The sequence below is a fragment of the Leucoraja erinacea genome, chromosome 1 (genome assembly GCF_028641065.1).
Source record: "Leucoraja erinacea ecotype New England chromosome 1, Leri_hhj_1, whole genome shotgun sequence".
NCBI lineage: Eukaryota > Metazoa > Chordata > Chondrichthyes > Rajiformes > Rajidae > Leucoraja > Leucoraja erinaceus.
Window position 1 is genome coordinate 36,507,521 of NC_073377.1, and position 14,169 is coordinate 36,521,689.

A 14,169-nucleotide genomic window follows, 5' to 3' on the forward strand; every position below is an offset into this window, starting at 1 on the left:
GGATCGGCGCGGCCTTTCCCGGAGACGCGCCCGGGGCTCGGGGCTCCGGCGGCGGGTGCAGCGTGGACTGTCAGCACGGAGCTGGGGCTCGCTGGAGGGGAGCGCTCCGTTCTTAATATTTGCAAATCAGTTTTATTTAACTGTTACATTTATTTGTCACTTGGCCTTGTTATTTTTCATTTGCCTTGTCAGTTTCTCCATTTCTTTAAAAAATTGTATTTGTCAGCAAAGTTCCAGAAAAGTAAGTTCACATTTTGTTATTTGTGTTTTGTTTGTGTATTGTTGTTTATCTTCCCAAAATGAACATCTGTTTTTAAGGAGTAGATCACCAATTTGTGTTTTTTAATTATTTTTAGAAAAGCAAACGAAGGTTTAGCAGCACTAAGTGAAGATGGAAAGTCACCTTTGTCAGTCCAGCAAATGGCTTATGGTGAGCAATACTTTTATTGAAAAAATTAATGAGATTTTCCATTGTTAAGACCACTGTAGGCTTTATTCCATATGTTGAGCCAGATATTATTATCAAACAGCCGATTTTCAATCAAAGATTCCTCAGGTTTTTTTTCTGAGGAGGCTCCGCTCTTTCAATGTCTGCAGTAAAATGCAGCTGATGTTCTACTAATCGGTGGTGGACAGTGCCATCTTCTTCGCGTCATGTGCTGGGGCAGCATGGCGAAGGCCGCGGACGCCAACAGACTCAACAAGCTCATCAGGAAGGCCGACTTCATCCTGGGGAGTGGAGTTGGATACACTGGAGATGGTCTTGGAGGGGAGGATGCTCCTCAAACGCCGGTGCATCCTGGACAATACAACTCACCCCCTCCATGCCACACAGGTCAACCTGAGGAACACCTTCAGCAACAGACTGGTTCCACCTAAATGCAGCACAGAACACTACAAAAGATAAATTTTCCCTGTGGCTATCTAACTGTACAACACCTCCCCCTTCGGTCATGGGGTAGAATGACTTCCCTCCCACAATCTTTGCACATCCCAAATCCTGGACTTTCCCCATCGTGAATTTAATTTCATGTTTCATGTATCTTGTTGTGTTTTATGACTGTTGGCAGACCAATTTCCTGGGATAAATAAAGTTCTATCGTATCGTATCAAATTGAACAATTGATTTTCCTATCATTTTGTCAAATTGGTTAAGGGCAGAGATAAATAAAATGAAAAATTAGTGGGTTACATAATTGCTGATTTTATTTTTTACAACGTTGTTACTTAGTTCAGAACAATATAGTTTCTTATAGAAACATATAAAATTATAAAAGGACTGGACAAGCTAGATGCAGGAAAAATGTCCCCAATGTTGAGCAAGTCCAGAACCAAGGGCCGCAGTCTTAGTATATCTTCCCAAAAAAAGGGATGCCGTTTAAGACTGAGGTGAGAGAAAACATTTTCACCCAGAGAGTTGTGAATTTGTGGAATTCCCTGCCACAGAGGGCAGTGGAGGCCAAATCACTGGATGGATTTAAGAGAGTTAGATGGAGCTCTAGGGGCTAGTGGAATCAAGGGATATGGGGAGAAGGCAGGCACGGGTTATTGATTGGGGACGATCAGCCATGATCACAATGAATGGCGGTGCTGGCTCGAAGGGCCGAATGGCCTCCTCCTGCATCTATTTTCAACGTTTCTATGCTTCTAATATTCCACAATGAACAATCCAACAGTGATTTGACAATGAAGGATAAATGTGTGAAAGAAGCCAGGGAGTACACGTCTGTGGAAACAGGAACTGCAGGTGCTGATTTACAACAAAAAGACAAAGTGCTGGGGTAACTCGGCAGGACATGCTGCATCTTAGAAGAATAAGGATAGAAAACGTTTTGGGTTGGGATCCTTGGTTTCCTGAGGTATTGGTGCTGTAAATTGGTCGTTCTAAGCTTCCCCCCAGTCTAGTTTCAGTCAAAAATCACTGAGTCAAGCACTTGCGCATCTAAACTTTATTTTGACAAAACACAATTACAGTTCCCACTACTGTACCTAACTACCACGGGTTCGATCCGCGCATCTGCCTGTTCAAGCCATCTAGGCCTCGCACACACTACAGAAGGTCACACTGTCCTAAGCGCTCTTCCACAAGATCGACACAGGACCTCGTGGCAGCTGACTTTTATAGGTCCCCAGACCTTGAGGGGCCGAACCACATGGGGTTTACAATCCGATTATAGATATCGATTAACCCCATACATGACAGATATTTCCCCAAACCCAATAATACATTGTATTCAAACAGTGTTTCTCAGAGGAAACGAACATCGCAACATTTGCCCTGATATGCAAGAAAACCAGACAAGGCTCAATACTTAATCCAATCAACATCCAGCAAAGCAAAGCTTTGCAACAATGTGTATGTCTGGTTTACATTCATCCAATCCATTCTATGCATTTTGCACCTAATTGTCAGGGTCTGCAGATGTTCCCATTCTCTTCCTGCAGCTCAGACCTGGGCTCTAGACAAACTGGCACCATTCTGCAGCTTGTCCCATTTCTACAGAAAGCACTTTTAAATAGACCGAATGGCCAAGCAGCCCAGAAGCCTTTACTCAATGTTAGGATCCTAGCCTCTCCAATTCGACCAGGATTAACAGTGCAAGGCAAGCTATACTGTGATGAGAACTGATTATTGTTTGGGAAGTGAATATTTCATTGGTTATTTTTCACTATATCTGTGCATAATATATGAAGTTGTGAATTAAATTTGTATTTTTAAATTTTCCAGTGGCAGGACTTGGATTTGGAATAATGAGTGGTGCTTTCTCTGTTGTCAACATACTAGCTGGCTCTGTGGGACCAGGAACTGTGGGAATATTTCATGATTCTCAGTATTATTTCCTCACATCAGGTAATTCTTAGTATTTCAATTGGTTTGTGTTGTTTTGAAAAGTATCTTTACCCTGCTATTTAGGAATGCTTTGCTACATATTGAAAATTAATGATATGCACTTGATTAACTGACTATTAAAATCATTGGGACAGTATTGGAGTCAATAGTTTTTTTTTAAATATTTTATTTTATTAGAAGTAAGTACAGTCATATGGCACCATAGTGCCTAATATATATTTTCATAATACATTTTATGTACAACTTCTTTTTTTTTTTTTTTGTTACATTGAAAAAAGATGAGAATAAGAAAAAGAAGTTAGATAGTAAAGGATAGAAAGATGTGAAATATATAGTGTGTGAAGAAAGAGAACGAGTAAATGAAGAAAATTGAGAGAGAAAATAGTGAAAAGAAAATAAAATAAAAAAGAAAAGGAGATCATTATTTATAATCTTGACCAACCCTCGTCCAGTCCTGAAACAGTTATTTTTTTACAATTGTGTTGCACCATATGATTCCAAAAAAACGACGAATGGAGACCAACTCGTTATGAATTGGTCTGATTTATCCATTAGGAGGAATCGCATTTCCTCAAGATGAGCGGTGTCCAACATACTTGCAATCCACATTTTAAGCGTTGGTATTGATGTACCCTTCCAAAATTTAAGTATTAATTTTTTGCTATTATTAAACCATAGTTAAGGAATAGATTTTGAGATGTGTTCAATTTATTCCCATCTTCCATTACACCAAATATAATCATTTCAGTATTAGGTTCCATTCTTGTCTTGAATAATTTTGTAAGTATTTCAAAGATATCATTCCAAAATCTATAAAGTTTTATGCAGGTGGAGTCAATAGTTAAAAGGATTTGGTTGCATACATTAGTAAATTATGAATGATGTTGTTTGAGTTGTTTACTGCTTCAAATATCCATCTTGGCATCCGTAATTAAACATTGTAAGTAAATGTTCCATATTACTTGTGTATCCCATGCTTCTGTTCTTCACTGTCTAGGAGAGTGTGTGTACATGTACAGATAATACAACGTGTGTTTATGTCAACTTTAATGACATACGCTTAGGTTCGTTGTGACTTGACATGCCATGAAGAGGTGTTTTCTTTGTATAAGCTTTAGGGACTAAATTGTATTAATACTTGCACCGTGTTCGGACAGACTGTTTTGAAAACATCTGTATGTAGATTCCCAGGGCTTCTAATTAACAGTTGTATCTCTGATCAATCTAGACTTGCTGGTCCTGCAGGATTTTCCTGCCGTTGACAGGAAATGATTTCTCTCTAGGATACTTCTGGAATGAACCCCAAGAGCTAAATCTTTGGAGCTTTTTCTCCAATACAATTTGTTAAAGTAATTTTATCACTTTCTTTGTTAGTTATAAATGTATGATAGATTACACAAAAGGCTGTTAGACTCATGGCCGAGACCCATCCAGTCAATAGTAACAATGGTGGATGTGTTTAATGTTCATGCACGGACAGGCACCAATGTGTCATTGTACGCCAATGTATATTCCCACTAGTGTATCTTTCTGTTGTGGGGCAATATGCCTGGGAATGATCTAGGATTATAGGAGGAGCTGGTTGAATGGTGCAGTTCAATGAGTTTGTCATCATTTTGCTTTGAGCATGTTGTTGTGTTACTTGACCAGAGTTCATTGAATCATAGAATCATACAACACAGAATCAGGCCCTTATGCCTAACCCGTCCAAGCCGACTAAGATACTCTATTCAAGCTAGTGCCATTTGCTCGGCCTGGCCCATATCCCTCTAAATCTGTTCTATCCATTTCTGCTGTGTCTTGCGTTAACGCCAATCTATAATAGATTTTGTGTTCATTCTAAAATTGTGTAACTACTTCCTGGGCAGCTGTCGAATGGTTGTTGCAATAGTTTCAGGAGTGGTTGATGACATAACATTGCACACAGATAATGTTTCTCTACTCCTGCGCAATCTTCTGGAATGCCAATAATCTTGCATGGTTTCAAATTCTGTGCATGTAGTACACAATACATGATGTGGCCAGTCTGCACCTATAATTACCTGAGTGGAGTTTTATGACAATTTCATGTCATAATATTGTCTCGTTGAAATCTTTGTCAGACAACATCCTACTTACCCTCTATTATACTCTCTTTAAAATCACAATAAAAAATAGTGCTGCAGACTAACATATCAGGTGGTAGCCCTCCTTTACTTTATGCAGTTTATTTCCTCAGAATTTTGTAAAAATTGTTGATTTTTTTTTTTAAACCCAAGGAACATCAAGATTCTAAATAACAACTGCAAAAATGCACTTACAAAATAACTTTTATAGGAGAAAAACATTCTGAGGTACTCAATCCAATGGTTCTCAAATTGAATGGCATGTTTGCATTAATGGAGTTTGTGGCAAGACTCTGGAAAATGTTGATGCCTTAGGAGCTACCTCTCAGCAAAGGCTGAAAGGGAGGTGGGGCTATTAATCTGTTTGCCAGCAAAAGATTTGGTCATTCGGGGAAACGTAAGTTTGAAGGTCAAGATCTTGGATTTGATGCGGATCTCATGATCTACTGGGCAGTAGCGATACCTGCCCACCTGCATAATGCCGAGACTGGGGCTACCAACAGCAGACATCTCAAGATGCTGGAACGGTATAACCACAAGTGTCTCTGGAAAATCCTCCAAATTCATTGAACATCAGTATCTTCTCCCAGGCCCATGTCTGTACCATCGAGGCCCTCGTGGTGCTGAGTTAGATCTGTTGAGCAAGCCACATAGTTTGCATTCCTGACACTAAATTCTTAAAACAATCTATTCCAAGCTATGTGGTAGATAAGCAGGCAGGAAAAGATTCAAGGACAATTGTCTGAATTTTGCTTGGATTATGCTTCAGTTTGAGCATTCATTTGGGATTTATTGTTTGATGAGTTATCTTCCAATGGCACACTAACTCCAGCCTCCCAGACAGCCTTGATCCACTTTCATTAAAGTCCATGGCTGGTGCCATGTCCCTGGGTCTACATTCATCATTGAAACATCTAGATGACAAGGATACCTACTTCAGACTCTTATTTATTGACTATAGCTCTACCTTTAACACCCTAATCCCAACCAAACTCATCTCCAATCTCCTGGACAAAGGAGTCAGCATCCCTGTCTGCTGCTGGATTCATAACTTACTGAATGATAGACCATCTTCCATGATAATTCTCAACACAATGAGGATACCTTCTCAACCCCTTAATATACTCCCCATATACCGATAACTGTGCGGTCAAATTCTGCTCAAACTAGTGTGCCAATGGCACCACAGTAGTGAGCGTAATCTTGACCAATGGAAATACAGAGTACAGGAAGGATCTAGAGAGGTTTGTAAAATAGTGTAAAGACAACAACCTCTCCCTCAATGTCAAACAGCATAACAGCTTGAAAGCATGTACCACCAGATTCTATAACAGTTTGTTCTCTGCTGTTATCAGATACTTTAGCTACTGAATGGTCCTCCCATAAGCTATATCTTCCAACCTACCTCATTGCAGATGTTACACTTTCTCTGTAATTGTAATGTTATAATGATGTTCACGTGTATAATAGGTCATCTATTTTGCAGAGTAAGGGGAAATATTACCAGGATATAGTATACTATATGCTTAATTGCATTTGCTTACTCAGAATGGACGATATAATGCTGTGGAATAAATCGATATTCAGTATTTTATTCTTTCACTGTACTTCATACCACTAAGGAGTTGATTACAGGTTTAGATTTGCCTTCTGATAAAAGGAAAAAGCTACACTTCCTTAAAATGTCCTGAAAATAGGATTTACGAATTAATCACCATGTTCAAAAGTAGCTGAGTAGTGTGTACAACTCGAAGAAAACAGTTTGTTTAATCAAAAGTAAAGGGCCTGTCCCACTTAGGAGACCGCCACAGCAACCTCTGGTGTCCTTGTCCGCCACCCATGGTCGCTGCAAGGTCGCCACGATGTCACAGGAGGTTTTGGTCACTCCCCCTAATGGTCGAAAGTGGTTTCCGCGTGGTCGAGGCTTCATCTATGTTGCTGCTTTTTTTTCATCATGATTAAAACCGGCCTCGACTAAAAAACAGCCTTTTGAAAAATCGATTATTTTTTAGTCGCAGGTCTAGATGTAGCTGGTTGTGATGCTAGTCGTAGGTAGTCAAAGGAGGTCGAAGGGCAGTGGAGTGGGGTCGCTATTTACTTACAGGCAGGCAGCCGTAGGCAATCTCCTTCGCTGAACGGCCATTTTGATTGGCTCATTGGAGTTTCACGACCTAGAAGACCCACCAGTAGGTAAAATGCCCGCTAAATTGATTATACTTCTTAAAACTGTCTCCACTCCTTCTCTCCCCCCCTCTCTCTTTCCTCCTCTACCCCTCCGCCTCCCCTCTCCCCTTCTCTATCCCTCTCTCCCTCCTTCTCTCCCCTTCTCTCTCCCCCCCGCGCTCTCTAAAGGACTTACCGTACTGTGGCAGCCGTTTACCTTCATCTTCATCGCGCAGACAGCGCTACTCTGCTCTCCATGGCCCCCACCTTCGCGATGTGTTTGTGTGTGTGTGAGTGTGCGGTCTGTAGATGCAGCTCGCGCTTCGGTCGATCCAGCTCGCGGTCCGTGGCCGGTTGATCCAGCTCGTTGCTTTCCAGGCGAGTGCCCTCGAGCTCGAAGGTCGAAGGCACTCTTCTGGACTCGCAGATTGGGTCGCCCAAGAGGGACAGGCCCTTAAGTTGGCTTATCCTTCAAGCTTTTCAGATAACTAAATATAATGTGTTGCCTTGTGTCATGATGGGAATTGTACTACGGTTTGTGCTCCCATTGAGCTTACAGTTTAAAAATAAGGGGTTGCTTATAGAGTAGAAGATTAAATAAAATCATTGAGGGTGATTTGGAATTTTCTTCCTCAAAGGCCAATGGAAGCAGAGTCTTTGGAGTCTAGTGAAGAAGTAACACTTCCTATTGACAAAATGCATGTGTACGTAGCAGCTTATGATGCTTTCTTGCTGTATGTTCTGCTCCTAATCAACTATTCTCTGCTTTTCAGCATTTATGACCATGGCCATCATACTGCTACATACATTCTGGAGTGTGTTGTTCTTTGATGGATGTGAGAATAAGCGATGGTGGGCTGTTGTAGCAGTGATCTCAACACACTTGCTAGTATCAGGACTGGTACGTTTTCTATCCTTGAGTCTCTTTCAGCCATTAGGCATGGAAATGCATAGAATGCCAAGAATTAAAGTGTGCCATTTCATTGTTTATGCTTCACTTAAATCTCCTCCCATCTTTCCTCATTACATCCCTCCATCCCCCATCATCAATTATTTTTCTAATATATTATGTCATTTCAATTACTTAAGAATTCCCTTTGTATATGAAGTTCTTAGATTTGTTTTGCCTAGCTGAATTTAAATATAATCTTTATCACAGGATCAGATTTCTTTGATTATGACGGAATCTGCATAATTGCCATGTGCCACTAAATGACCCGTGTTGGAAAGATCCACTAAAGGATAATGGGTAGGTGGGTGGGGGGGGCACATTGATGCAGCAAGTTGAGCCGCTGCTTGGTAGCACCAGAGATCTGGATTCAATGCTGACCTTGGGTGTTTACACATAGTTTGCATATGCTCCTTGTGAACAGATGGTTTTCCTCCCAGTGTACCGACTGGTGTCTTCCTACATTCCCAATAAGTGCAGAGTGAGATGCACGGGGAGATCAAGAAGGCTCTGCAGAGAGTAGTGCGTTCAGTCGAACGCACTATGGGAACTTCACTCGCCCCCTGCAGGAACTATACATCAGGAGGTGCAACTCCCGAGCCAATAAAATCATGGGAGACCCCTTTCACCCCTGCAACGGACTGTTCCAGCTGCTACGGTCAGGCAAACGCCTCCGTTGCCATGCTGTGAGAACGGAGAGGTTGCGAAGAAGCTTCTTTCCAGAGGCCATTCGGACTGTAAACTCCTCTATCACCAGGGACTAACTTTAGTACCACTCTACTGCTTTATTTTTTTAAATTGCTGTTTGTTTCCCTTTTTTCTTCCGCCCACAATATTTAATATGAAAAAGAATATGTGATTCTGTTACATTCTGTTTGTAGTTTGTTTGGTTATTTGTGTTTTTGCACAAAGTCCACGGGCATTGCCACTTTTCATTTCACTGCACATCTCCTATGTGTATGTCACAAATAAACTTGACTTGATTTGATTAACATAAGATTGGTGTAAATGAGTGACAGATATGAACATAGGCTGAAGGGCCTGTTTGTATTCTGAATCGCTCTAATACAGTAAACCGTTTTAATGGACCTCCATTAAACGGAAGATAGACACAAAAAGTTGGAGTAACTGAACCGGTTGACCCAAAACGTCATTTATTCCTTTTCTCCAGAGATGCTGTCTAAACCGTGAGTTACTGCAACTTTTTGTGCCTATCTTCAGTGTAAACCAGCATCTGCTGTTCCTTCCTACTTTCTATAATGGATTTTGGTTATAGCAGACTATCCTGCCAAACCCCACCCCCCACCCCAACTCGCACCACCACCTGCTGTTTACAGCCCTGGCAACAAGGTTTCGCCAGCCGGCTCATGCTGCCTCCAGGCCAGACCTACTGCAGCAGCTGCCGGCCCACGGAACATTCTTGGCTGCATCCAAGCTGCACTGCCACTGCCAACCCTTGCCTGCACTCCATGACCATTGATTCTGCCGATCCTTGCCATATCCTTGCCTCATATTGTGTTTTGAATTGAATTCTGTCTTTAATTTGTGTACTAGTCATGTGTCTACTATTTATTTCATTCCCCTTACATATTTTTCCTCTACCTGCTAAATTTTTGTAAGATGTCCTTGAGACTCTTGAAAGGCGCCCATAACTAAAATATTATTATTATTATTATTATATCCCCGGCCACCAGCAAGCCGGGGCCATCAACTGGCCTGGCCTGGATCCAGGCCCAGTTCCGGATCGAGAGTTGCAAAAAGGGTCTTGATCCACAACGTCATCTCTCTATGTTCTCCAGAGATGCTGCCCTGCTGAATTACTCCAGCACTTTGTGTCCTTTTGCGTATTAACCATCAACTGCATTTGTTTGTTTCCACTATTTATACAATGATAATACCTTACTCGGTATAGCGGACACTCAGCAATAAGACAAACCATTCCCCTCCCGTCCCCCCTCTCCCTGCATGGTCTGTTATAACTAGCATTAACTATACGGTCCTTCATTTGTGTTAAATCAAATGAGAAATTTTCTGGGATGTTTAAGGAAGGCAGCACCACATTTGAGCTCAGTCTTGTTCTTGTGGCATCCATAAACCGAATGCTTGAAAACCTGAAAAGTCAGGAGCTCATTTGATGAGTGAGAACCCTGGAGGATATTATGGCTCAAAAATTCTGTATGCTGCTGACGGTAGGTAACTTAAGAGCAATCCCATTTTAAGTAGCATGATATCGAACAACCAGAATTGAAATTCCTATGCTGAAAGTTCTACATTGTGCAGTTGAAAGTTATTTCCTCTTTTAAACTCTAGAATGCTAAGTTAAACTTCGTATCCATTTGATCTTTTTTTTGGTCAAAGCATCGACATATTGGATTTTCCTGATCTATATACTTCACTGTTGCACCTCATGATATTTTTACCCATTGGTAAAAATAGCAAGATAATTTTTATCGTTCAGTGTCACTGATAATTTTTAATTTAGTTTAGCTTAGAGATGCAGCACGGAAACAGGTCCTTCGTCCCACCGACCAGCGATACCCTACACACACTAGGGACAATTTTAAATTTATACCAAGCCAATTAACCTACAACCCTGTACGTCCTTGGAGTGTGGTTGGAAACCGAAGATCTGGGAGAAAACCCATGCAGGTCACGGGGAGAAGGTACAAACTCCGTAGACAGCACCCCGAGTTTGGATCGAACTTGGGTCTCTGGAGCTGTAAGGCAGTAGCTCTATCGCTACACTTGACGCCTCCGTGCCACCCTTGTGATCAAAGAAGTTCACTTTCGATTACATGTTTATTGTCTTCTGCAGCTTTGCAATAGCTCTTGTATCTTAGAAGAGTGACATTGATATTTAAAGTTTAATATTAGAATTACTAATCTTTGTTCCTTCCTATCGCACAGACATTTCTGAATCCATTGTATGAAGGCAGTCTTATACCTGCATATCTAATAATGGTTCTTATGGCAGCTTGGGCTTACTTTACATCAGGTGGATCATTGCAAAATCTTCAAAACTTCTTCCTGTGTAAGTTGATGATTCCTATTGTATTAAATATAAAATCATAAACATTGTACCTGCTTAAAACAACATTGTACCTGCTTAAATAATAATTGTACTGCATTGTAGAATGTTTGTGTAATAGGACCCATTTAAAGAGAACTCTCCAACAGAGATACTACAATAAAGACTAACAGAGGATGTTATAAAGATTTTGCAGAATGATTTAGGCCAATAATGCAATAATGGGAGACTGAATGCAATATATATTTACTGCTATCCATTGACATTTGATGTGTTGGGTGCAATATATGTTGAATGTTGAAAAATGTTAAAAAATTAGAATTGGTTTTCCATTGGATTGAAAATAAATAAGAATTTTAAATAACATTAAATTCAATTAATTACGACTAATAACATTGTAAAAATAGAATGAGTCCATTTGAAACGTTTTCAATTGAAGATTTAAAAAAAATGGAATGAAGGCCACAATTGTACAATATTTTCTAGATAGATTGTGGGGACCATTTTCATGTAATGGTTATTATTACTCGTGCAGTTGGCCAGTTAGCTTCATTGGCATTGCTATAGAGAACAACAATCTCAGAGGAATGTGTTATCCGTCACACTTTGTGCAAAGCGCTATCCATCACTATAGTAAATAAGTTGAAATCTTTTATAGTAATATTGCTGAACCTGTGAGACTAGTACATTAGTGGAACCGTTAACAAATGTGATATTAAGTAGTTGTTCAACACGAGAGAAAAAAAAACTTTGTCTTACCAATGCCAGCAGTGTCTTACCAATTTTACCTTTCTTGTTCACTCTAGGTAAGTCAAATAAGTAATACTGCTGCACATGCTGGCTCCAAATTGAAACAGATACCACTTTTCCACACCGAGATCTTGCCAGAAATTGCTGGAATACTAACAGAAGCCTTGAACACAGATGAAGCAATACCACAATAAATGATACTAACAGGGAACAGTTTAAAACATCATTCACCTATTTGACTGATTGTGGGACTGCCTGCACACATGCATGCATGTGTGCAACAGAACATTTTTACAGAACAAAAAAGTTTGCAATTACCAAGCATTGTGCCATGATTGGGAAAGGGGCGTTTTAGGTATTGCGGGAACTCATGGGCTATTGCTTCTTATTACTTAGAAATGTGATTCTTAAATAACCTGGAAATGTAATCTCTATAAGATTTATTAATTCAGTGCTCTGTACACCAGGTTAAATGTACAATGTGTATTATGGACTTGAAATTGTTCATATACTGGGATTTTCTTACAGCTTTCAAATCATTTTTTTGACATTATCATGAGACATGTTTGTCAACACATTCAAATAATAAAGTCTGGTTAGGAAAATGTTGTACCTTGAGTATACTTTGGTTGTATTAACATTATCTGGTCTATTAAGGTATTTGAACCATCTAATTATTGTAGAGAAAATATAACTCCAATGACTAATCGAGACGCTGCTAGAGCCCTGGTAGTTTGAATCTTGTGATTCGGCTGCATGACCGTGCTCAAGTCTTAGAATCGTACAGCATAACAATAGCATTCAGCTGTTCTGCTTATGCTATCCAGAAGTACCCATCTGTACTTACCCCATTCACCAGCCTTTGGTCCATAGACTACGATGACTTGACTATTCATTTAGATCTTCTTAAATGTCATTTACAACTTTAGGAACCGTGCTGGGCATTTGAATAGAAACACCAACTGGCAACCTTGCTTGGGTTCATCACAGTTTTTTGTTCTGGTCCATGTATGCTTTGTGTTGCTGGAGGTTCAGATGTCTGATGCACACAACTAGGTTCAAGAATAGCTACTTTTCTACAAGCATCATAGAATAAACATAGAAAATAGGTGCAGGTGGAGGCCACTTGGCCCTTTGAACCGGCACCGCCATGAAATCCAGGGGCGGCATTAAGCCAAATGGACCGATTGCTCCCAATTGGGCCCCGCGCCAAATAGGGGCCCCGCGCTAAGTTTCCGTATTTTGTATGGCAGTACGAATTTGGTTGTTAAATAAAGATTTTTTTTTGAAAAACATTTGCCTTGTTAAAAACGAACATGGATAAAAACTGCTGCACTGGCCATCAAACAAAGATGATTTGTTAACTACCACTGTTAGCACTTGTTAACAGCCAGTAGTTAACACGTAGTTATACAATGTGTCATCAATGCATCGATCCACATTCCTCAGTAAATGTGATTGTGTTTTGACCAAGTATTAATGACGCCGCGTTCCTTTGAATAAAATTCTCGGGACTCTATTTTATTCAAAGGAATGCTGCGTCATTAATACTTGGTCAAAACACAATTACATTTACTAAGGAATGTAGATCGATGTATTGATGACGCATTGCGAATTTCTTAAAACTCACTGTCATGATTGGGGGCTCCGGACCACGAGTGCGGGCTTCTTCTTGTCATTCACCTACCGACCCACGTTGTGTCTCTCTGTCTTTCGCTCTCTCCCTCCCTCTCTCTCCAGCCTCTCTCTCTCTCCCTCCCTCCCTCCCTCCTCCTCCTCCTCCTCAGGAGGAGGCTCACTTATCTTCATTGATGATTCAATTGCTGATGGTAGTGGCATAATGAATTCTGAAGTGTAAATCCTATCTGCTCAAGTTCAAACAAATGCCACAAAACACATTGGCCGGCGGTTCATTCTACAGCAAGACAATGATCCCAAACATACTGCTAAAGCAACAAAGGACTTGCCAGCCCACCAGCAGTGAGAGAGTGAACTGCCAGCCCACCAGCCGTGAGTGAGTGAACTGCCAGCCCGCCAGCCGTGAGTAAGTGAACTGCCAGCCCACCAGCCGTGAGTGAGTGAACTGCCAGCCCACCAGCCGTGATTGACGAAGTGCGAGTCTACCAGCCGTGACTAACTGAACTGTGAATTGAAGAATCCATTTGGCCCATAATGTCCATACTAGCCCTCTGGAAACCAGTCTCGGTGTGCATCGGTTTCCTCCCACATTCCAAAGACATGCAGGTTTGTAGATCGAGTGGCTTCTGAAAATTGTCCCTAGTGTGTAGAATGGAACTAGTGTACGGGTGATTGCAGGTCGGCA

At 40.8% G+C, this 14,169-nt stretch overlaps 1 protein-coding gene across 1 annotated transcript in view; it reads left to right on the forward strand.

The window, feature by feature from the left end:
- The window catches only part of LOC129695736 (gamma-secretase subunit Aph-1b-like), a 39,443-nt gene extending 26,992 nt beyond the window's left edge, over positions 1-12,451 (forward strand). The window contains exons 3-7 of the mRNA XM_055632954.1: positions 357-430; positions 2,729-2,851; positions 7,893-8,020; positions 10,976-11,099; positions 11,903-12,451. Coding sequence (XP_055488929.1) covers positions 357-430; positions 2,729-2,851; positions 7,893-8,020; positions 10,976-11,099; positions 11,903-11,919 — 466 coding nt within the window. The 3' untranslated portion in view covers positions 11,920-12,451. The remainder of the gene's footprint in view (positions 1-356; positions 431-2,728; positions 2,852-7,892; positions 8,021-10,975; positions 11,100-11,902) is intronic.
- The last annotated feature ends 1,718 nt before the right edge of the window (positions 12,452-14,169 follow it).